Source organism: Accipiter gentilis, chromosome Z (assembly GCF_929443795.1).
Source record: "Accipiter gentilis chromosome Z, bAccGen1.1, whole genome shotgun sequence".
NCBI lineage: Eukaryota > Metazoa > Chordata > Aves > Accipitriformes > Accipitridae > Astur > Astur gentilis.
The window spans coordinates 56,459,331-56,485,897 of NC_064919.1; the positions used below are offsets into that span (position 1 = coordinate 56,459,331).

Sequence of the window (26,567 nt, forward strand, 5' to 3'; positions counted from 1 at the left end):
AATTAGCAGTGATACCAGAATGAACCATTTCAAATAAGTATACATTTTGGTTAGTGGTTTGAAGCATTTCAAGCGTTGATAATGTCTTCAGCACTAAGTAGGACACTATTTATCCAGTTATCAATATTCTTCACCTTTTTTTTCCATCAACTATTGTCCCTGTGCGTCTATTGACTCTGACCAGTGCCTAAAGCAGTCAAAAATTTCAGAAAAGTGGTTAGGACAGGTTTTTTCCCCAAATATTTCTAATAAAAGGTTAGAACAGATGTTTTCAATTTAAGAGTCAACTGCTACAAAGCTGTATCACAATAGTGCTGATTTACCAGTCTCATTTAAAAGTAGCTAATTAAAACAGACATCTAACCTTGAACTCCGCCACAGCTAAATGAAATAGATACAAATTGTATGACTAAGGCTGATAAACATCTTTTGTTTCCCTCAAGCCACTCTGGTGGGTTTTTTAGAGAGGAACCTTTGAACTGAGAATAGATACCCTTAGTCTTCTACTTTCTCTCTCAATTGCCTTGTAATGCCCAAGGTCACACTTCCTAATAGTATTAACAAAGATGTGCATTTGGATATAGCCCTGCTGCCTTTTCATCTCATTTCCCCAGCTTACTTGTGTCTGTATTTATCCTTGTGTGAAGAGAAAAGGGTTGGTGTTTCTCTTAACACATTTGAAAATGTCATTTTCAGCAATGGTCCACTAATGAATATTTTAATCTTTCCACACCAAGGGAATAATTTTCACTCAGAAAACAGCTTTTGAGATTATTTAATTTCAAGTCAGAGACCATTACTGTATTCACTTCAAGCCATTACCTTAAAATTAGCTTCTCAGAGACAAACTTCTATTTTTTTTTAGAGATAAAATATTCCTAAAAATAACAAATTACAGACAAATTACGGTTTGTCTAGTAAACGGATTCACTTTCCTGTCTGGGAGCACCATTTTTTAACAGAGTTGCTAGATGCCACCATTATAACTCACAATCTTCATTTGTATATAAACGCTGTCAAACTTCCACCATCATCTGTCTCAACAATGCCACAATTTTTATTAATAATAGGAACTTTGAGAAAAGCATTTCAACTTTTTTTTTTTTTTTGTTATTCAGAAAATGTTACAGGAAAATCTTACTCTGTCCAAAAGAATAAAACATTATCAGTTCTTCTAGCATTCTGTAGATGCTTAAAGTTCACACTGATTGAGGAGGCTGAGTAATTGCATGAAAGAGAAATCCACCACAGGTTAACATTTATTTAATATGTAGACACATCTTTGTCTGCAAGCTTCAAGTGGGTTCCTGAAAACCGGAGGTGGCCACACTTCTGCTGTGGATAAATATTGTACTCTTTCAGATACCTTCAAATCTGATCAAGACATCCACCTTTGGGAATATAAAGTGTACAAATCATCAGCTACTGAATTTCCACATTTTAGTAGCTTAATCCTGCAAAAGTTCAGTCTGCCCTCCCTTTGATTCAGGGATGGCCAAAAACCTCCTTGCAATTGCAGCTCCCAGGTCATGCTAGGCTGAGGCAATAGTACGCAGAGCAAGTAGTCTTTTACTCTGCTGTCCGCAACATAGCATTATTGAGAACAAGGATGCAAAAAGCAGGAGAGAGTTGGCTGTGATAAGAAGACTTGAAAAGGACAGGCAAGAGAGGTGAGATGGGGAAATCGGAGTAGGAAGAGAATTTTGGAGCCAGAGACGGAATGGGAACTGGTAGGGTTGAGACTGAAATAACAATCAAAACACTCATTACAGGCAACTGGAGTAAAAATAACTCCCACGCATAATAGGGGGGGCCTATGTGTATTTTCTCACTAGAATGTGCATATCTGAAGTAAAAAACATGTATAAAGTATGAAATGGAGACTGTTAACATCACTGAATACAAAATACTTTCTGCAATAGTGGTTATTGGTCACTTGGTTTTAGAAAATGTTTACAGGAGAAATAGAGCATCTGTTCCCAAGCATCCAAACAAGAGAGATTACAGACAACTTCCCCTTTGAAGAGAAGTCAAAAGGAATGAGATTAGCTGTTTTAAAAATAAATAATTAAGCACTGAAATTATGTACAATGTACAAACCTGATCATTCTTCCTGCAAAATACAATGACACTGTGACAATCTCTGACAGAGGATAACACTGATGCTAAACACCTACAAAACACAAATGGAATGACGGTATGTCTACTGATAAAAAATATGATTATTCCCATTATTATAAAACAATGTTTGGAAGCAACAGTAAATATTAGATTTAAACCTGACCGTCTTTAGCTGAAAATCTGTATCTTCAGGAAAGCAGCCTAGGACTAGCTGTGCAGAGCAGGGTATCATGCTACTGGCTATTTCCAGCTTTTTTTTCCCCTCAGTGATTTTTCAGCAGTACTCCTAGAGATCAGATATCATCTTTGAGGACAAATTTAGATTGGACAAGGTTGCTGAAGGTTCTCTGGTCCAGTTCCAGCTCCAAGCAGGACCAGATTCAAAGCTGCATCTGATTGAAAACCTGCTTCACCCTGCAGGGAATGGACAACCTTCCTTGGTATGATGAGAATACCAATGCATCTGGAGGTGCTCAAAGCTATCAAGCCTTTTCACATGGATATCAGTGGCAAAGGTTGACGGTGAACTGCAATGACAGGAATCCAAGGTCAAAAAGGACTTTGGGTCTGAGCATTATGGCACTTAGGTTAAAAAGGTATTTTCTGGGTTTAACGGTCTTCAATTAATTTTCTATGACAGCATCAGGGAAATTCAGTATTTACAAAACTGTTAAAATATGTTGTGTCAAAGACCAGTTTTTACAAGCAATACATAAGCTGTTACTAGACTAATACCAAAACCAGAAAGAAATATCATGCTCCCCACCTTCAAGTCCACTCATTGTTACCATCAGCATTTATAAGTAATTCTCCCAGTAAGTTATCTTTTTGCAGAGATAGTTTGAGAAAATCCAGATTTGAAAAATAAATAAACAAAAGAATTTTGAAAAAATAAATGAGGCCTTACTTTTTTGAAAAGAGAAAACCACGGAAAAGTTAAGGTTTTAACCTCTCCTGCTATAGCCAGTTTTTCATGCTAAATAATTTCTTTTTATTAATAATATACAAATGTTTTTAAAGCTTTGTAGCAAAAATCAGTCTGATAATTAAGACACGGTACACCAACTCACATGTAGTGAGGCAATTATCGCAGTCATCAGGCTCTGAAAACAGGAGTTTATAATGGAAATGCAGACACTGTATCAGTGAGAAGGGTACCACTATAAAAAGATTGTTCAAAATCATTATTTTCAGTAGGGTGAAATAGGGCAGTTTCTGAGCTGGAATGCAGAAAGCTCTTATATGCCATTTTTCTGTGCCACTTTTCTGATGCCTTGGGAAAAAGAGAGAGAAAAAAAATAATATCCTTTAACTGCTGTAATGGGCTACTCTAACCACAAAATAAAAAAAAAAAAACCACCCCAAATTCTGAATATCAAAAGTAACATATAAAGCATGGAAAAGCTCATCTACAGAAAAAAATTCTGCTAAGCTGTTAACACTTGCTATTCAGCATAGGATCTGTTCTCAAAATCAGTGCCAACTGACCAGAATAGGTGCTGAACTATTTCTGTAGTCCTATGGAGGGTTAGAATAACATGTGAAAATTCATGCAGCTTCCTTAGTAGCCTTATTAACAGCTAGCTTACTATGAATTAAGGCATTGAATTGCATTTACGTTTCCTACCTTGCTCTTCTAACTCTTTCCTGTCCCAAATCCTTTTTGTCCTCTAAATAATAAAGATACTTACCTTTATGTACTATAGCTACTAGGTGACCACATCCATGCACATTGTACAGTACATTGCATTCTCTGTAATGCCAGTCATTATTCTTCCTGACATCACTAGCTTTCTTTAGCTGAAGCATTTAAGATTAATGAGGCGTTTGCTCTCAATCATGGCACTTTGTATGAATACAGTTACACTTTCAGGAGCCATGCAGATGACTTATTTAATATTATTTGATTTTTTTAATTGTTTTAGGGGATTGGTTTACAGCTATTTTTTATCCAATAGCATAGACAAATTCGGTATCTCTCTTATCTTTTGTCAATAATCGTTATCAAACAAGACCTACTGCCTAGTAGAATATAAAGATATATTATGTTATCATGGATCCAAGTACCTCCTGGAATGTGAAAATTTGACATAAAATATTGTAAAGCATACTACTTCAGCTACCTAGAGACACTGAAAACAGCAAGAAAACAGTATGCTTCGGAATCTCAAAAGCAGTTTCCTCTGATAAAATAAAATGGAATCTCCATTAAAGAAAAAGTCTGGCTCTGTAAATCTGAGTCTACATATGCATTTTTTTATTTCCATATTTTAATGATGTTCATAGTTGGGATTCACACATAATGCAATTTCATTTAGCTATTAATACAGCTCTCATTTCTACTGCTCTCATACTTCAGTGCTTTGCAAAATCATACTCATACACAAAAACCTAGTAGAGACCAAATTTTCTATAAAGTTAACATAACTGTGGAGAGTTTAAAAAAGTATCATTTAACAGAACTAAAAACAATACCTAATTGTGTAAGCAGAGGAATAAGAAGGAATTTTTCCTCCTAAGATATGAATTCTGAACTTTGAACCTAGGCTTGTATCAATGTTTCATAACTTCCATTTTATTCTCCACTGCACGAAACTTTTCTTTCTCCTTGTTTTCCAATCAACCTTCCTTTTAGGATTTAAAGCCTTACTTAGAAGGGAATTCCTCAGGCAGATCTTCCTCAGCTAAATCTCCTCCTTCTAGGAATCAATGCGAAGAGAAAGGAAAACAATTTCAGACATTCAGGAAGTTGGAGTTTCAGGGAATAGGTATTTTCTGATAATTAAATCTCACTTTGTGCACTTTTCTGATGCGAGAATAGAATTTTTGAAGGCATGTGGATGTATAATTCCCGCAGTGGGTCAAATCTCTGTTTCACATCTTTTGCAACAGCTGCATGTTTTAGGAATGCTTATCCTGAACAAGAAATTAGATGAATATGATTTTTTCCATTTGTTTCATGGAGAAACTAGAAGTCTGAACTGTGTTAGTTGGAATGTAAAATAAACTTACTCTATATTCCCTAGAGTAAAAAAAAAAGGTCGTGCAAATAAGTAATTTCCTTTAATTACACCTCCCTCTCCAGAGAGACTTATGGTATTACACAGCAATTTAAAATACAATTAAAATATCATATGTATAACAACAGACATAGAAAAATTTATAAAAATTTAAAAAACTGATTCATAAAAAAGCGCACATAATTCAAAGGTAGCATCAAACTTTCAGCTGCAGGTTGGTGCAACTAACATTAACTGCAGGTTTTTAAAAGAGAAAGTAGTACTCTGGACAGCAGTATATTCAATTGAGTTTACTTTCTTTAATAGATGTACAGAAGACTGGTTAAAAGCGAACCACATTTATCTTAAGTATAATGCTAAGTTTAGCCAAAAATATTGTACTATTTTGAAGTGAAATCTGTTAGGATAATCTAAGGTTATTGTCCAAACTCTGAAGAGACAGAAACATGATCCTAAAATGACAAATAGGACACAAATAAGTATCAGCAATTTTTAATCATGCTGATGTCAGCAATGAGGTTCCATACAAGCAAAAAATACACTAATACATTTAAGTTATATATCAAACTGATAATATTTTCTCCAACAAGAACTACAGTCACATTGTTTTGCAATGAATAACACTGTTCAAACAGGCAAAAGAGAACCACAGGAAAAAGAAAGCTCAATGTCTATTTTATCCTTCTGCCTCAAGGCATGATCAAGTCTTCTTCAGCTATTCCTGAAAAATGTTTGTCTAACATGTTTATGAAAATCATGAAGGAGTAGATTGTACAAAATCTCCATATATTCTATCCCAGTAGTTCACTGTTTTTAGAAATAAAAATTCGTAGAATTTCCTTGTATTAACATAAACTTATGCTGATGCAGTTTAAAGCTGCTACAAGTTGTCTTGTCCCTAAAATGAGAGAATGGCAATTGATTGTATTTCTGTTTGCCAAACACATGTAATTTTACATGAGAGAACATTACTTATTTCCCTTCTGTCTTGCCCTTGCTATACTAACAAGGTTAATTCTTTTCAATCCTCCCTTACGGAAAGATTGAGGTCTACCAGGAATGATTAAAAGAATTTTGGTTCTGGTTTTCTGCAATTTCAATTGCACCTCGTTGTCTTCCATCCCATTCAGGCGCATGGTTTTTTGAACAATGTGTGTTCACTGCTAGACACATTTCTTCAGCTGGGCTCTCATCAAAGCTGAAGAGAGCAGAAAGATTGTTCCATGTGTTTTTCAGGATCTACTTCCAGTACAAGGCTTAAACATCCTACTGCGATGTTTCAGGTTCTGTGAAACTGCTGACTTATGTTGTTTGTGACCACAGTGGTTACAACTGCAGTTGGCAGCAGGAGCTACTGCTTAGGTAGGGACTCCCATCTTATATGTGCATAACTGGTAATTCCTCTCTAAGTATTGCACCTATCTCTGTTGAACTCCCTATGTTTTGTTTTACACCATTTCTTCAATATAGTAATACTATTATTGTCCTACAAAATAGAGGATCCAAATCAAAACAGTAATTGGATACAATCCAAAATAGTAATCCTAACCCAAATTAGTAAACCTCAGCCTACAAAATGCCCAAGGTCCTTGGTACTTAGAGAAAATGCGTGGGGAATGCTTCTCATTAATCCTTTCGCTTCACTGAAATATTGAAACAACTGAGGGAAGTATTATTTTTAATAATACCTGAAACACACTTGACAGCTGTGAAAAAGCCTTTGATGTATTCTATAAGTTTAACACCTTGGTAACTTCACATGAAGTATACTCCCCCATCTCCTATGCAATCGTCTTAAACGACTTAATGTAGAGCAGTCTAGATTTCCACGCATGTTAGTAAGGACATAAAAAGTAATCAGCAAATGATGCAAAGAACATTATGACTTTCTTAGTGATTTTAAGAGTCTGATGAGAACAATTGCTGGTGGCCTGGGATATTGAGGGTTGAAAGCAAATCCATATTCCTATATGTTTGGCAACTACTGCTTTACATCATATCTCTTCTGTCGCTTGAATACCAGAATTTAAAACACTATCAAACGCATCTGAAAGATAGGATGCCCAAAATCTTTTGCTTATTCCTTATTCTCATGAGCAAATCACTAGTTCTTTTGTTCTTAAATACATATGTCTTTGTGCTCTGTTATTGTCCAGGTGTTTAGAAATTGATGGATTCATCATTTGTTTAGTATTTCTTTTGTAATCCAAGATAGGTTGACTGCCACATAATTTGTTAGGTCGACCATTTCCTGCCTTTTTAGAAAGCAACATTAAATTTTTGAGGCTGCTGGCACCTCACCTAAGGTCTGCAAACTCTCAGAGATAATCACTAATAGATCTGAGATTGCTTCAGCATCTCAAGAGTTTTGAAAGACCCTAGTATTAAAAAAGAAAAAAGTGAATTGGGTATCATTCACATATGAGTAAATAACAGAGCATTACTCACATCCTTGAAGCTGTTGGGGTTTTGCTATTTAACTCAGGTAGCAGATGCCTACTATCTATCCCTCCTACATCTTTCAGCTAACAATGAACAGTTGCCATTGACATGTGAACGACATGTAATAACAAAGAATACAAGATAGCAGACTATGGAGGACAAGTTTTAAGTAAATTTAATACTAGCTAGGTCTATTCAATCTTCAACATTTTGTTAAAACTTCCCAACTGAATGACAACTTATGACATTAAGAATGAGAATTTCATTCCACAAACATATCTGAATGAAGAGCTCTCTTGGGGCATAAGTTCATTTCACTCAGGTCACCAAATCAGAGCTATAGAAAGATGCAGTTGTCACCACTAACGATTTAGCTGTACAAAAATCACAGCAATTTAGTTAAATATATCATAGCCAGAGCTTACATTGAATAAATTGACCAAGTAAGCGACACATACTGTCTAGCCTTTGAACAGCGAAAATGGTGCTCCACTTCACTCCTATCAACTTCTTCTTACCTAACACATAAGATTCCAGAAACCCACTGAATCTTCTCCCCTAGCCCCCAAAGTATGTTTTTGCAAAAATTCAATACTAAAACATCTTCACATAAAATTTCAGCTATTTTCTGTATGTTTTTGATATCTCTTCCACTGCTTCATCTCATCTCCTCAAATAATTTGGCCAAAAAGTACTTTCCCTAAAATTCCTAATCTTCCTAATTTTCAGAAACTTACATGCATCATAACAGAATAAAACTAAACCTATTCAGTAAAATGTGCATAATTCTTCTCAAATTAATGCTAACTGTGGGTTAGGTTTTTCCCCTAAAAGTTTGATGAAGAAAAATCCCAGTCAAGTCAAGCTTTAACCCTCTCCCCAACATTTTGCTTTTTCTATCATATACCCAGATCTCCCTTTATTGCCCCATAGTGAATGTAAATAAGTCAGTCATTATGACACTATTTTTGTTCTTATCTTTCACCTATCACTGCGCTATCTGAATGTCCTTTTCACTGCAAGAACAATTGTAAAATAACCTTAAAACCCCAGAACAATTTTAGAATCCTTTCTATAACACAGCATTAACAAATTATAAGACCAAATTTTGTTTTACTATTTTTCAGTGACTTTTGATTTTAAAAATGCACAATACTCAAAAGACAAACACTCTCTCCAAATTTCCTGTCAAAAGTGTTACTGTTATATTGCAGTTAACATCAGATTCCAATGCAATGTTCTAAATTTTTCAGTGCTTTTAACAAAAACATCTAATTCAGTCCTATTCCTGTCACACATGGTATTTCATGAACAAGAATGTCCTCCTTAGAATTCCCATACTTGCACGTTGTAGCTGTATTTCCCTTGAAAAGAAATTAACAAAACTTTTCGATAGAGCAGCGGGGCTTTCTAACTGTTTGTTTAACTGATAATTAGATTCAATTCATTAGAGTCAATGGCAACCTGTCACTTGCTACAGCAGACTTACTCTTTTCCCCTCAACCTTCCCCTGACTCTAGGACAGCAGTCACAAAAGTAGTTCAGGAGATCCTGAAACTCACAATTGTCTGATAAGGAAGCTGTAACAAGGTTTTCTCATTACCAACAAAAGATGAAAATTGGAATTTAGCTAGTAAGAATACGTTTCCTACTAAAATAAGAACACATTACAGACATAGAAATTGATTCAATAAATATTTTAATAGCTATTCACTGAGAGAACATAGGACTAAACATTACAGATGGACCATATTTTTGTAATGAGCAGTTCTAAGTCACTTTTTTCTTTTCCCCAGCTGCAGCAATACGTGGATTAAAAATACCCGTTCCTTTTTTGTTTCCTTAACTATTACCATTCACAAAAGAATCTTAAAATGTTGACAGTATACAAAAGGAAAATCAAACTCTTTATATTTATTGTTACTTTCATGTTTGCTAATGCTATGATTGTGAATTTCTTACAGGTGACTTTCATAATTGCAAGAAGTTATATTTGACAAAGTGATATCGTATTTTCCAGTAGTTTGAGTTCTCATTTCTTTTCCAACATATCTAAAAATTTTATGACATCATTTAATGATTTACATTTTTAAGGCACCTGAAATATCTCCTGAAGGAAGAAAAGCTATGTTGCCATTTCAAACTCATTGTGAGAGTCCGAAGGAGTCAATGCCTCAAACGTTGTGGTGGGGCAAGTTCTGCTTAACGACTAACTCTGCATAACAACGAACCCTGCCCAGCAATGAACCACAGGCGAAAAGAAGGCCACCAGCGCCCATCAGCAACAGGAGGGGGAGGGCATGCTGGAGGATGCAGGGCTCCCTGTTCTCTTGTGCTGTTCTGATGTGCTGAGCAGGGCAGGTCACCATCTACGGCGAAAGATCACATCGGCAGGAAAGGGCAAACTACTTCCCAAACGATACCCCCCAAGCCCACGGCCCAAAGGCTCTCTAGTTAGCCTAATGAGTTCGAGCGCCAGCCCGAAGGAGGGGCAAGGAGATTATAAAAGGGCATGAACTGAAGACCCATGTGCACAAGGCCACCGGCACTGGACCCTTAAGCTGGCTGACTGAACCAACGCTGGATCCAGGACTGGTGAGATCTTTCTCTTCTCTCTCTCTTCCTTTTCCCTCTTCTGTAATCCCTACACCTCAACCCTTTCGACATAAACTGTTGACCAAGTCTGAGACCAGGAGAGGATCCAGCTGCCCCCAGGCTCCTCGCTGAGGAGGAGTCTGGAAAGCAAGGGGGTCCACTCTGAACCTCGTGACTCAACGGGAGGGATCTCCTGATTGTCTTCCCTGAACTGACTCCCAAATAGGCAAGGCCTGTAGTATATGTTTGGTGTTGCATGGTTAGCACATGTTGGCACAGCTTACTGACACAGGTTCGTGCCAACTTTTCTGGCGAGCATACCAATTCTGGTGGTGAGCATGCCAGTTGTTCTTGTGAGCGAATAAAAATTGAGTTTTGTCAGTTAAAGGATCCCTGGTGTCGTTTCACCTTAATGCTGACCTGGGAATCAGCATGACACTAATTATCACATTTCCTCAAGCTGTTTTAAGGAAAACAAACATTAGATGACTTAGCAGGGCAACTGATAGATTGGTAAAATGTAAAATTTTAACCTTTTTTTTTTAAAAAAATGAGTATATGTGTAGGGATTTTATGAACTATTAATTGCCTGTCTATTTATTCCTTGCTGTATAAAACTATTTTATACTTTTTTTAAAAATCAAACAATAGGCATTTAGGAGCTTCACAAGTGAAATCTTCTTCTGCTTATACAGCACAGTAAACCTTAAATGCTCAAAACCAACAATTTCATTCCTGACTGTAATTTATTATTCTTTTTCCCTTTCTCTATTCGCCAGCTGTCCACACGTACATACCAGAAGTCTAAAATATTTAGAGGAAATCTCTTTTTTTTTTTTCCTTATGTGAATTTAAATTTTCAGTTGTTTCCTTGGACAATGTTTTACACACAATTATATTCTGTTAGCCAATCCTTTTCATGAGTGTATAAACCTACTCCAAGTTTGTCTATCAAAATGCTATTACATTTTACATTGAAATCTATTTGTATTTTACAAATAATCTTTCTGCAGCAAGTGTGTGTTCAGTAAAAATAAGCAGGCTACATTCCACATGAAATCATGCATGTGCTTCATTTTTTTTTTTTCTCCTTAGATAACTAAGCAATATGTGAAACTTACGGCTGTCCAGGCTTCTGTTCTGCATCGAGAACACAGCCAGTCAGTATGGATTTCATGAGAAGGAACACCATAGCAACCTAGAAGAAGAGAGCTGGACTGATTAATATATTCTGCCTTTCTATCCATGATGCCATACCATTCAACCTTGTATAAACACTAGTAAAATACATCTCCTGTGACAACGGAGACTTTTCAAATCTAGGCTTACTGCTATTTCCATAGTCCATGAAATATATAAATTAGACACACAGACACCCTTCCCAAAACTCAAAAAAAACCCAAACAAAAACAAACCAAAAACCACCAAACCAAACCGAAATCAAAACACCCCACCCCACCCCGCAAAACAGTCAAAAAACCAAACCCCAGAGAATTTCTTATTTTCTGTCATTTCAATAGCAAATCACCAATTCTCCCTGAAGTAAAAATGTACAATTTGATTAATATACTGACATTTTTTCTATGCAATTATATCACGCTTCCATAAAAGAATTTCACATGGACTTCTTCGAGATAACTATTCAAGTCTTACTCTCTGTAGAAGATACTGCAGAAAATCCCTGCATTCATCAGTCACTCTTGAAATAAAAAAGAATGCAAGGTGAAGGAAATTACTGCGTACCTAAAGTCAATAGCAATATCCAAAAGTCCTCAAATCCAGCAGGATTTCACCCTGACTACTTAATAAGGACATACTAACATCACACAGTGGTTTAATATATGAGAAGTAAAAGGAATTTAATAGCTCAGAATTGAAATAAGACTAAGAGGTTTGTGATTATTGGATGTATACAGAAAAGCTAATTCTTCACTATTTTCACAGCAGTCATTAACTAGTAATAGAAAATGTAACAGTTTTTAAAAAAAATTTAGCCAGTGATGGAAGCCTTACATATGGAAATGTTTTTCCAGTACTTTTAAAGACATACTAGAAGCCTAGTTAACTATTATTTATCAATGAAACAAAATCTGAAATTACATTTCTGCCAACTGAACAATTAGCTTATTTACTTGCATGAACCCGCACACAACACTTTGCACAGGAAATCAGAAGACTTGTTCCATTTTTAAAGACATACTAGAAGCCTAGTTAACTATTATTTATCAATGAAACAAAATCTGAAATTACATTTCTGCCAACTGAACAATTAGCTTATTTACTTGCATGAACCCGCACACAACACTTTGCACAGGAAATCAGAAGACTTGTTCCATCTTCTTCGATAAAGGCATTTGATGGATAGTTTTCAGTGTTTTCTTCACTATAAATAAAACACATCTCTGGAATAAGAGGTTTAGTCTTTTCGTTTTCAGCCATCAGTGTTTCTGCTGAGTTTGTTTCCCTGAAAGAACTTTCTTCATCATGATTGTCTGGCTGGAAAATAAACAGAATTTATATTTAAGTAAAAGAAAGGAGTGTCGTTCTTACTCTTCTTTTTGACAGTGATGAAATTACTTCTCCCCTCCCAGCTCTGGCACTAACAATGTAACAGTTTTATGAGAAAATTAACTGCTTCTAGGTATTTATCACAGTCATTCTATAGTTCTTTGATTGTTCAAATAACTGTGAAATCTAGAATAGCACTCAGCCTGCAAACTAGTGTTATTGCAGCAGTGTTCAATGATACTACACTTCTGTCTCCCTTTGAGTCCTTTAACTGGGTCCAGTGCAATAAAAGTTTTCTTCCTAGTTCCCATGCTGAGGGGATTCCACTTTAGCAGCTTCAGAATTAGTACCACAGAACTACAACAGCATTTTTAGCTGACATTTGACATGGGAATTCCACAAGCCAGTCTCAAACTGTGCTCTGCATTAGACTGTTTCTGTAAGAACATGATTCCTGAGAATAAATACTAAGTACTGTGAAAACACTTATTTCCTTAACACTGCAGAAAGTAGACATGGAAGAGGCTTTGATAAAAAGCATTTGAAGATGGACAAATAAGGAAATAGCTAAAAGATACAAACCTATGTGGATTCTCCACCTCAAAAAGTGTAACATTTAAGGGCAAGCACACATACACTAACACCAATCCTACACAAACCCTCGTAGAAGGCATACACCGTCTGCAACCAAGGATAAACGCAGGTGAACAGAGTATCAGTTCTAATTTTAGCAATAGTGAGTTTATTTACTTCTCATACAAATCAAATGCATAATCTTATCTTATTTCTAATTTACTGGAAATAAAGTAGCTGAGCAGCTATTTCACACTTCACCCGGAGATGGAACTGTTAGGATCTTGCTTACCATGTAGTATGGCATGAGGAGAGTGCAAATGGCACAGTATGGTTTCTTTTTTGCACAAGCTCCATTGTATTCTTTTTCAGCATTGAAATTGGGTACTCTCGTCTGCCAAAGGTAGACCAGAGGCCTGGCCCATGACTCTGTCTCTTGAACTTTCTCTTCAGTTAAGATAGTCTCAGGCAGTTCTTCAAGAAAACAAACAATTGGTTACATTGCAGTCCTGGAATGAAAACAAACGTGTGATAACAATGAAGATAAAACAATGCTGTAAAGTCTGTGTGTGAATACAAATGCAGAAGTCTAAAAGAATTATGCATCAGGACAAACACAAAAAAAGTGCTATGACATCTGTGTCATGAGCTGGCTGCTCCACATACAGCATAAAAAGTATGCCACTAGCTCTCCTGTTTACAGGCTGTATTCATATCCACAACAGTACATCTTGCTCTCCCACAACTTAATTCCCCCAACCTCTACCCCCCAACCCTCCATGCACTCTGCCCTAAACTCCTTACAGATGGAACATGTTGCATCCTGCCAAGCAACACCAGACAAATCACTCCATTCATGCAGAAAGGCATCTCTCAACTCTTTATGGAAACAGAAACTCATTTTCCAAAGGGAAAAAGAAACAAGTGTTATAGACAGGGAGTAATGGGGAACAATCCAATCCAGAGATATAGCTGGACATGCATGCTGGATTCCACTACAGGCAAAACTATTTGGTACTATCAGTGATCTGTTCTGGATGTGTAAAAGTTTGGTTTACGTATTAGCAGTATTTCTGTGCAGGACTCCATAAAGCTGACTTTATGAAATTAAAAGCCTCTAGAGAAGCTGGGAAATAAAACAGACTGAAACTGAGAGAAATAGCTTATTCAATAGGAATAGTTTTAAAATGTAGTCATTTGCTATTGAGAAAGATGTGGAAAAAGGAAAGCTGTGAAAAGGAGACTGGGTGTAAAACCCTTGCCGCAGTGAAATCAATAGCATAATTATTAATGATCCACTTGTTAACATCAGAATTTCAGCCTAGTCACATGTTTGAGATGGTTGGAGAACTCAAGATATCTTCATAGGCAACCTAATGACTTTGTCACCTGTGAAATATACAGATTATGAAGAGGGAAATGTCTTTTCATCCTAGAAAGGAAAGCATTGCTAACAGATGTTAAGTATATTTTTCGGAATTGGGTCCTTATACACTGCTCTGATTAATGATGAGGTCTGTGGTTCTGCTCATTCAAGTGGACAGTGCCTACTAAATCTTTCATGATCAATGAGAAGTCATGTCAGTGTCAATTAGAATAATTAAAATAATGTGAATATGGGAAGGAAAATGTAGAAAGTTACTGAATAGAACTTTCAGATAACAAAATAGGTCTCTAGCATAAAGGTCTTTTCTAATGGTGTATTTAAGAAAAATGGTTTATTTCAGAAGAAGAAAATTCCAACAACAGAAATGTTTAATGAAGTACATTAAGCTGAATCATCACATTCCTTCATGACAACCATCATCCACTTTATGAAAAAGTGGAGGCTTTATGGGTCTCCTCCTATGATAAATGTCATGCATTGCTACAAAAGCACTATAAAGTTGATAGCATTTTTATCAGTGTTGAATAAAATATGGATTAAAATATTTGTCTACAAGCAAGCCAAATGTAGAAAAAATAAATTAATTAATATATCTTGCATATGAATTTTATTCCATTTTTTATAGTTTCTCAAGAGAACTAATACCAATTCAATAAACATTTGCCAATAATCCAGGTAGAAGGACAAATACAAAACGTGCAAAAAACCTGTCACCAATTCAATATTCAGCAGCAGAGCTCTATGGTGAATAATGTAGCCGCAGAAGAATAGCAGTGAAGAAATAGCTGAACACAAGCAAAAGATGAAAATATTAAATGCCGGCATCACTTTTACAGCTTTCTGAGTTACTTATCTATTGAGTTAAAAGCTTAACTAAGCTTTTAGTTAAAAAACATTGTCAAACCATATTTTTTCTATTGCTTGCTGTGGGAGCAGCTCGGAACACCTGGCATTTGTTTTCAAGAGTGAACCGTGTCCTGGTTTCAGCTGGGATAGAGTTAACTGTCTTCCTAGTAGCTGGTACCATGCTATGTTTTGAGTTCAGGATGCGAACATACTGAATGTTGATAACACTGATGTTTTCAGTTGTTGCTCAGTAGTGTTTAGACTAAAGTCAAGGATTTTTCAGCTTCTCATGCCCAGCCAGGGCACAAGAAGTTGGCACAGGACACAGCCAGGGCACCTGACCCAAACTGGCCAACGGTGTATTCCATACCATGGGACGTCCCATCTAGTATAGGAACTGGGAAGGGGGGAGAGGTAATGGCCTCTTGGGGACTGGCTGGGTGTCGGTCGGCGGGTGGTGAGCAATTGCCCTGCGCATCATTTGTACATGCCAATCCTTTTATTACTACTGTAGTCATTTTATTAGTGTTACCATTATTAGTTTCTTCTTTTCTCTTCTCTTAACCCGTTCTTATCTCAACCCACGAGTTTTACTTCTTTTTCTCCCCAATCCCACTGGGGGGGGGGGGTGAGTGAGCAGCTGCGTGGTGCTTAGTTGGTGGCTGGGGTTAAACCACAACAAACCGTTAGAATTTGTCGTGCTGCATGTTTGCCAAGCCTCTAAAGAACTAGTTTTACATGGCCAGGTTGGAGGATGGCCTTGTGTATGCCTGGGAAGGTGTGGCTGAAGTCAGTCATGAGTATGCATATGGAATGTTTTTATCTTTAACTGTTCCAAGGACTGGCAAACATCCCAGCTGAGCTAGATACGCGCTCCTGTGTTAGCAGTGTTGGCTATATGCTGTTAGTTCTTTTTAGATCTTTGTTGAAACATATATAAGTTTTATCCTTTAGTGAAATAAAGGGAATCTCGTACAGAGAGCTTGAGTGCTTAATTCAGTCGCTGCACTCGCAATTTTACAGCACTGTAAAATAAATAGCTCTGAAATCTGTGCCTCTAGTTCCATCTTTATCTATTTAAATTTTCCCTTACAGAACAGTCTCACAAGTGGCTTCATCTTTGCTAACTTATTTTCCACATTCTTTCTTTGACATTATTTTCTTTCAGGAGGTTATACTGCCATTATTTTAAATAATTTCATTATAGTTGTGACCTCACAGAGAATTCAAGGCTTGATAGTACCTTATAAAGAAAAGAAGGAGGAACACAAAATTTGTTGTGAAGGTTTGTAACTTAAATGTTCCGTACCTATTACCCACTTTGAAACTGACAACCTTGGACTGCACCACTCCTTATCACTGCTGAATAATTCTCCCATGAGGGACCTCAGCCTATCATGCTCCTTGTTAGTCAAAAATCTATCTTCGGATTTCCAGTCCTGGAATCAATTCTAAGATGATAGCTCTAGTTCTCTCTCATAGTACTCTGGTTTCCCACTGCCTCAGCACACTGCTGAGTTCATGACCGTATTGGTTTTGCTTTGGATGAGAACCATATTTATATCTCAATTACATATAAACTCCACAATTTCAGTTCCCTCTTGTGTGATCTTTACAAATCCTTTCCAGATCGTGGGAGTGAAAAGAATGCAAAAGCCAAGAATAAAACTGGCAGTACTCTTGCAACAGTGATTTGCTTTCAAGAGCTGCTTTCAAGAGCTTTTTATTTATTTTCAAACTTCATTCCAAATGAAGCCAGGGACAAAGTGGCATATGCAGATGTACTGGACTGCATCTTCCACAACCTTCAAAAAACTTAACACTATTTAAAAAAAAAATATTTTCTCCTTTGCATTATGTTCAGACTAAATACTTCCAGTTACTTATTGACTAGAAGCAAACCCTCATTTGCCTCTGATCTCTAACATCTCTAATTATGCATTCCATCTCCTTTGAGGTATGACTGTCTATTCAGTGCTCCTTACAGCAGTCTCTTAAGTCTCCTTGCATGAACTACAGCACCCAAGCCCTCTTATGTGATCCTACTGCATATTACACCCTGCAATCTCTCACTCTTCTCCATCATAACAAGCCCAGAAGCACAGCCAGGAAAGGAAAAATATCCCTCCTCCTTTCAGAGGGAGACTAGCTAACCCAGTATTTCTTAAATGAATTTTACAATAGCAGTATACAAAATTAAGAACAGACAGAATGGATGTTCTTAAGGGATATAAGCTTTGTCTGATTGTCTGTTATCACTACTGTACGACTTGTGAATATCAGTTCTCTTCAAGAATTTCCTAGGCAACCTCGAGCTTAATTTATCATCTTGCAAGGGCTTCAGAAATATTGGTTCATCTCCTTACAATCAACATTCATGCACCCACACACTGAATCTTAAAATGTCAAAAGAAATTGATGTTAAAAAAAAAAGTTACAGAGTATGTGACTCCCATTACAGAATATGACAACAATGCTGCCTCCAACAACTTTCTCACCAGGTAGAATTTGCAATCTTCTATGTAAATACTCTACATCAGCAGAACTTGGGCAGTTTCACATTGTGTACTTTTTCCAAGGTGCATCAATATCATTGATAGGAAGAACTTCCAGGTCAGCTTCTCAGGTAGTACAGGTGGGGTTACCTTCCTGGTTTCCATGAAGTCAGAGAAGTTATGTACCATGAATAAAAACTGAGAATTTGGTTATCCAAAACAGGCAAGGAAATAAAACCCAGCTCTCCAACTGTTCAAGAAAGCAGAGAGTATATAATCACTTGATGTAACAAACCCTGCCATCTTGGCACAGTTTATAACCTTTCTTCACTTGTCCATTTGATAATTCCAAAGTACTATTTGTGTCCCCAAAAAACTTGGAATACTTGAGGGGGTTTTAGAAATTTTTTTGCTATTTATCCAGTACTTCTCACTTCCTCTTATTCTCTTTACTGACTCCTTCCATTACTTACTACATAACTGAAGAGCAAACAGTGACTTAGCCTAAAAAAAATCTACTTTCCTGACTAACACTGGTATGGGTGGTTTCAGGGTAGACATTCAGGTGCCTTATGTGAGCTTGGTGGTTTTTGACCAGATATATCTGTTAGAAGTATGAAAGTGCCCAGCATCTTCCTATGCTTCTATGCAATGGTATGAAGGACACAAGGCAACTGCAACCTCCAGTTGCTTCCATTCAAAATCGACCTTAACTGAGGATTCTCAAAGTAAGAATAGAGAACAATGTGTGCTGTCCATACTGACTGAAAAATCTCAGAAGCTCCACTGTCACTGAAGTACAAAGCAGGCATACTTTGTACTTCAACTATGTATATATCAATGCCATTTCCCAGTACTCAAGACCTGCAAAAACCATGGTGGAAGCATCAGTTCCCACAGTGAAAGAGATTCCAACATTGCCATCCAAAAATAGTGCATCTACAAGACCCGTACATAACGTTTTATGAAGCACTATGAACATAATGTTCCACTAAAAATCTTACATATTGGCATTTTTCTGAAAGAGCCTGAGAATGTTGTCTCTGTTCTGGTAGAGCAAGTTTTGATGAACAGTCACTTACGCAATGCTGCCAACCAACAACACTCTATGATAAGTGCCACTATTCAGTCAAACCTTCCTTGTGATAAACTCGCCTTGCTCTAACAGCAGCTACCAACGGCCCAAGACAGACAATCCAGAAGGTTCAGGTCAGCCAACACAGTGATATGAAACACAATATATGTCTATGGAGAGCATTTTCTCTATGCCACACATGAAATGGTGCTAGGGAATCTATCTCGACTTCTATGCCTGCTGTAACTTGGATCAAGTCACTGACACTTCCTCACAGTTCCCTGGCAGTAAGTGCACGAACAGGACTCTGTACAAGTGTGTAGCCAAATTCCCTGGTGAGAATTCTGATGTGCCCTTTGTTTTTTTCAGCTTTTCAGCATGAAACTTACACTCCAAATTAAGAATTAATCAAGACAAAAGTGAATAATGCATTCTTGATATTCTTTGGTAAAGTCAGATAAATTTAACTATGGTACAGGATACATCTTGCTGTCAGAGGGAATAAAAGAAAATACAGGAGTTGAACCTGCTAGCCATGACAATGAAATTCAATATACATTTGCAGCTCAATTGACAGCACTGTTCAAGAGATTGCAAACTTTCATGCATAACACATAGGCCCGCTAACAAATACCCGAAGAACCATCTTTAAAGTCTTCAGCTGATATATTTCTGTTGTTTAATCTCCATCTGAATCATGACACTCTAATTTTGATACAGTAATTATTCCCACAGCAACAAATATTGTATACAAAATTGAGGCCATCACTTCAGCTACAAAAATAAACATCTCTTTAGCAGAACACCTTCTCACACAACACCATGTTCAAGTGTAAATGTTATGCTTAACCTGAAATACAAGTGCTACTTACAGGAGTTCTATGAATACAGAATTACTTAACAATGCAACAGAACTATAATTATCTGATTCACTTTCTTACAGTCAAGCTCACTCTTTTCCTGAGACCATTTGTCTCTGGAGAGCTTCAGCAGATAAGACACTGCTCAGAGGATGACTACACAAAGATTTATGTGCTCAACCCCTGCTTCAAAGTGAAACTATGAGAAAAGCCATCCAGCACACTTTCTCGGATTGTATTAAAATTCCATAACTATAAAAATACAGTAGAGGGTTTCTGTACTTTAACTGCAAAAATTAAAATCCTCTGGTTATCACATGAAGCCTTTACTATCTGGAATGTGACATGCCTGAGGAATTACACGAAATAAAAATTAAATAACCTACACTAAAATAAACCATTATTACATTAAAAAGGACTGTCTACACACATCTTGCACCATGTAAAAATTCAATTAAACTTATTTTTTTAAAAAATATTTAAAAAATAGGACACTGTATAAGAAAGAAAAATAAAGACTTGTACTTGTACCATTGGAAACATCTACATAGACAAAACCCCCAAAAATCATAACTGAGGCAGATCAATCACAGTCGGGAAAAAACCCTAAGTATCATAGAACTTCTACAACCTATTATCCTTGTAAAGTTCAAAACATGACTGTAAATATACATTATAAAATGAACTCTAATTTCAAACCACACCCTACCTTTCCAGCTGTAAATTAAGCTTCATATCACACCTGTGTAATGAATAAGAGCCACAGGGACAGTCTTTTGGTTCATTAACAAGGACGTGTTACTCAAAGAAAATAAATGTGGAATTATCATTCAGAGTTTCAAGTATTCCCTGATGCCAGACAAAGAAACAAAAAACCCAAAGATGATCTTATTTTTAAACAATTTAAAAGGACCTCCATTCTCAATGAATATTTTCTAGGAGAGAAGAAGAAATCTTGGGCATCCCATATGTGGAAGAGTACCTATCATTAAGCAGACACTCCTTCCTTCTGCCTAACAAACAGTGGCAGTCTTCTGAAAATCTTCTTGATGATGGAGGTATATTTTGTATGTAAACCAGGGCATGGTTCCTCTAGTTTACACTTTAATGTTCCATGCATTATGTGACTGATCAATAAACCCCTGAAACTGAAGAAGGCTCAAAGGACATGCGCAAGGGCTCTGTGCTTTTGAATCTCAGGGAAGAATCTAGGGAGTGACTGCCCATAGCTGTTGCAAAGGAAAACAAATCTATCTCAGCATAAAGGGGAACGGAAGGTGTCCTTTGTTTTAGATAAATGGCTGTATCAGCTGGGTGGATCAGCTGTTTGTCTAAATGTTTTTCCCTGAGTTAATCAGAAGATTGCAAATGTCTTCCTGAGCCAGCCAGCTCAGAATATGGGAACTGTGTATATAGCTCACTTCGACACTGAGTATAAAGACTGAACATTGAACAAAAGGAACTTTGAAGACAGCAACAGGTTTGAGCTGACTTCAACCCACATATTCCTTCCCAGCAAATGGTGACACCCAGCATCATGACAGCAAGCATATACAGAAGAGAAATGGGAATCACATTTACATTGTGATCCGACTGTATACTGCAATTGCTATATTGTGCTTATATTGTGATTTCAGTACATTGCTGTATCACTCTGCTAATGCAAAATCCTTTGTAACATCAAATATCTTCCAGTAAATTTGGTATTAAATATTAAATACTTCTCGTATGGGACATATAAAAGAAGCCAGTCAGAGAGTATAAGACTCCGGCACAAGGAATGCAGAGTTCAGTTCTTTAGTACTGGTACTTAAATTATATTTACAAGTAAAAAGACTGACTTGTGTTCTGCTAGAGTGTTAGGCATTACAGTTTAAAGCAGCTGGAAATTTCCTGGATAATATGTAAACCTTCAAAGCTGGAGCATATGTTTAAATCAAGTTCAAAGACTTTTACTGGATACACTTAGACAATATATCCTACTTGGATTCAAATGTCTTATCAACACATCATTAAATATATCACTGATTTTGGTATGCTTTGATAATAACTATGTGGAGTGGCCTTCACACAATGAGAGTGACATTTCTGCCTCTTACAGCCTCCCAAGGAGAGCTTATCATGCAAGTCTGTTGGTATGCACATGGTTCTTTTAAAATATTTTTATACAAATGAAGCCTGTTTCTTGTAACGTCTGTTATGTTTCTGGCTGTAATCATATGACGTATTCATGCTGAAGTCTAAAATGGATCAATACCAGCCCAAAAATAAGTGTTAACAGGATGATGTACTGCAGGATATTCCTATGCATTTAAAAACATCTCTTCACTGCCACCCCTAACAGTGGTCACAGATTTTGATTCTCCATGAACCACCAGGACGTTTTTACTTCACTGCAAGCATAATGCTTTGTTGTAATATTACTTTAGCAGATAATTCATAATGAGGTTAAATATTTTGTTTCCTAAGGGGCTAGACCAAGTGCTCTTTTTTTCCAAAAGAAAAGCAGAAACGCTTGATGAGCCAATTAATGACTTTAATTAAATGCATAAAATTTATTATAAACCTTACTGGATCATATTAATAATTCAACCATAGTGGTAATGATACTATAAGGTAATTAGCAATTCCAAACTCCGTAAGAGTTACTGCTATAACGTTTGTACCTGAAAAGAATATTTATATAGGATTAATTAACCTCTGTAACTTAACTGTGGATATACCAGTTCTCATTAATGCCATTATTTATATGCATCTATCCCTTTACATATTTAAGAAAAGTGAAACAATTCATTAAAACAAACTGTGTAGACAAAAAGAAAACTATAGCCCAGAATCTTTTTTGGCACAAAGGAAAATCCTTCTATAACGAGAGTACTTACAAACAGTTACTGTGCTGTTTTCCAAGTGGGTAAGTGAATGAAATAAATGTTTTCACAAATGTTACTGGTTTAACAGTTTGTGGCAAACTTGCTCCAACACTCAATACTATTGCTTTGAACAGTTTTTGCTTACTAAGTTAAACTTAAATTCTCAGACGGAAAACATTTGGGCCATTTGCAGAATGGGCTGTTGCCAGCATTTGCTGATTTAACCCAGCAGATGTGAAAAGCCATAGATGCTAATACAGTACAATTTGCTTTTGCCAATCTCAACAATGATTTTGTTGCTGGAGGTTATGTTCCACTGATGTTTCCTGGCTTTGTACAGCAGCATTCTCTGCTATGAAGAGCATAGCAGCATCTGTTATTTTTCAGGTAGTTGAGCATAATCTCAGCCCGGGGAGGCATTATCTATAGTTTCAAATGTCCTGGAGGAAATAATAATAAGAAAAAGTCAGTCAGGGAAAAAGACTTGCAACTTCAAAACTTTACTGTTCCTGCAGTATATCAGCAAACTCAGTTTCAGACATTGTGTTTCTTTTTTTCAGTAATGAAAGCCATAGATTTCATAGCAAAATATGAAAATGTAAACTTTGTAGATTCTTGTACAGCACTGTATGGTAACAGCACTGTAAAGTAGGTATAGATTTTTGGTTAGCAAGTCTAATTGCTGAATTATCAATCAATACTTCAGTTCTCATAAAAATTGTATGTAAAGATAGCCATACTGAATCACAGATCTATAGGCTAAACTTATGAGCTCCTAGATTAAATAAAGTTTAGCTCACAAAATAAGCTAATGGGATGCTTTATTAAAAACAGTAAAATATAAAAGAAGTGTAAAACATAAGTTGTAGCAGATCTCAAAATGTTTTGAAAGGTCAGAAAAATTCAGAGTTCAGAAAATTTTTCAAAAAACAATTTGACAGAATTGAAAGATGTGTTTAGATACTGGGATACTCTGATTTTTCTTGAGCATATCTTTAGAGTCCCATAATGAAACTGTTTTGTGATTGAACTGTGTATTGCAATTGCTACACTTTGCTAAATGTAATTTGTTTTTGTATTGTGATTGAACTGTATATTACAATTGCTACACTCTGCTAAATGTAATTTGTACTTTCACTGTGATTTAAGTGCATTGCTGTATCACTCTGCTAAATTGAAATCCCATGTAACTTCAACTAATTTCAAATAAGAAAATTTTGTGTTACTCATTAAATATTCCACACATGGAATATCTACAAGAACCTGGTCAGAGTGTATTATACTCTGACATTAACTGGCATACTCAGCAGGATATTCCTGAGGGTGAGTGGTACCCATTAAAGCAGTAATGATTACTTTGGCAAAAACATACTTTCTGATTTGGTGTTAGTAACAAGTAAGAACCTAGTAGCGAAAACCTGCACTCTGATTAAGAATATGTAGTGATAAGACTGGCTGCAGACAGGACTACTAACATTTAAAAGAGGAGATAGAATTATTATAAATACTAGCAAAGGCTGGAAAAAAAAATCTCACCAGTAACTTTGAAAAGGAGGGATGGGAAATCCATAACCAGTTTTTTTCATGGACAGCAGAACAAAGCACTGATCCCACTGATATTTGGGATGAATTTGAAAAATTGAAAGGTTCTAAGTTGAAGAAAGGAGAGAAAAGCAGGGCTTTGCAGTTGCTGGTATTTACTTGTGAGTAGTAGTGCAGAAGTTAGAGAAATGAACACATAGCATGCTAGAACAAGAAAAAGAAACATTTATAGAAGATAATCTAATGCATAAGCAACATACACAGGGAATTAAATTAAGTTCTTAGACTCAAAGTTGCCACCTCAAATCATATGTGATGCCCATACACATAAGGAGCATTTACTATAGTTTACTGAAACAGACCTCATTCAAGTGATGGCCACCACGTATACCAAGGACAATGAATGATCAAGAGATACCTGGTTTGATACTGATCCTTTCCAGGGTGATGATTCAGGTGACTCATGAGAAGAAAGTATTATGAAAGTGTTTGCTTCCATGGCAAAAACCAAACGAACAAAGCAATGGGCCTGAACCAGTTGCAACCCACATATTCCTTCCCAGAGACTGAAAACATCCAGCATTGTGACAGTGAGCATATTATTAGACACCAGTAATGAAATTCACATTTGTATTATGACCGAATTACATATTGCAATTGCTACACTCTCCTAAACATAGTTTGTACTTATATTGTGTTTTGCATGCTGTACCACTCTGCTAAGTCAAAAACCCATGTAACTTCAACTGACTTCAAATAAGTAAATTTTCTATTATGCACTGAATCTTCTGCACATGGAATATCTAAAAGACACTGTCAGACTGTACCGGAACCCAACTTTTTCCTCTAACAAATGGCAAAGTAACTAAAATGTATTCGATTTACACTGCTATGCTGCTGCTAAACTAACTAACTTTGAGAAAGCTCTGAGGACTCATGGTGTAGCGAATAAGTCTACATTTACATAATCTGTAAAACTGGTTTTACAAGGCTACATTGTTGATATTTTTTAAAACTACCATTTTGGTTTGCTTACTAATTCTTGCAACAAAATCATTCTCTACTTCAAACTGAGCCCTAATAGTTAAGGCTCAAATTGTCAAAGATGTCTACTAATTCTGGCTACCTAAGCTGAAGCACAAGCAACAAATTCTTATTGACACTACAAAACATGGACTATCTAGTGAAATAGAAATACAGATACTTATTATGTCCAAAAACCAAGCTCAAAAGTGACCCACTAGTCAAGCAGCCGTATTTAAAATGTGGACATGAGGCCACAGAAAGGGACATGTTCTTATATATGTGAGAACTGCCAATACGAAATTTGTACAGCATATTTGTGTTATAGTTTCCATTTTTATATATATGTACATCATAGCAATTCCAGTAATTTCACCTGTCTTTACACCATGTAAGTTTAAAGAATAGCCACTGTATTTATAATTTATTTCAAAGAGGCATCACATCAAAATCAAAACAGAAACAAAAGAAAACCTGCTGGAATTTACTGCATAGCGTATCAGCAAAAAACGAAGCTGTCAGTGCAATATCATTACAAGAACAGACTACAAGCTAAAGACTGGCAGGTATCTGCTCTCCTGAAAAGCTTTAATTCACAGCACTGTAGAAGACTTATTACCAGCTGCCTTCTCCATTCCATTCCCCATGTAATTTTTTACAATTTTTAACGAACAAAATTTTTACTTTGCATTCCAATTCAATTTGCTTGCGGTCACTGTACTTACCAGCTAGAAGATTTGATCAACAGCTGAAATTAGATTGGAATTTTCAGGAACTGCTATTGCCATCCACATACATGCTTACTGATTTGCTAATGAAACATCATAGTTTGCCATCTAGTTTCAAGAGCTTACTAAAGCTCTTTTAAGCTAACCAACTCCAAATGTAGAATATGTATTTAAATTTACTTTTACTTCTCATAATTAAGGATTACTTAAACCCGAAGGTCTGATCATGTATATCTTTATCCCAGTATTTGATACATACAATGTCAACAATGTAAAACTAGTGTATCATAAAGGTTTCAATGAAATACATCCACTTCTCTACATAAAAGACAAACCCATTATTTTATTTAATTCTTCCTCTTTATTTAAAAATAATATGTCATGAACCTCTGTAAACTTAAATGATGACCCCTGAAAACCAACACTGGACTAGTCTCTACCTTTGTCAATTACCTGTTGGAGGTAACAAACATGAACAATAT

At 36.3% G+C, this 26,567-nt stretch overlaps 1 protein-coding gene across 5 annotated transcripts in view; it reads right to left on the bottom strand.

Moving 5' to 3' along the window:
• KDM4C (lysine demethylase 4C) overlaps window positions 1-26,567 on the bottom strand; it is a 271,034-nt gene that overhangs the window by 89,112 nt on the left and 155,355 nt on the right. For 2 of the 5 annotated variants that reach the window (XM_049794708.1, XM_049794709.1), the window contains exons 13-15: window positions 13,552-13,733; window positions 12,461-12,674; window positions 11,300-11,376 (exon numbers count right to left, since the gene is read on the bottom strand). In XM_049794708.1, the coding sequence (XP_049650665.1) occupies window positions 11,300-11,376; window positions 12,461-12,674; window positions 13,552-13,733 (473 nt within the window). Of the gene's footprint in view, window positions 1-9,294; window positions 9,953-11,299; window positions 11,377-12,460; window positions 12,675-13,551; window positions 13,769-22,642; window positions 23,233-26,567 lie in introns of those variants that run through there. The other 3 variants (XM_049794710.1, XM_049794711.1, XM_049794712.1) reach the window with 3 other exon arrangements.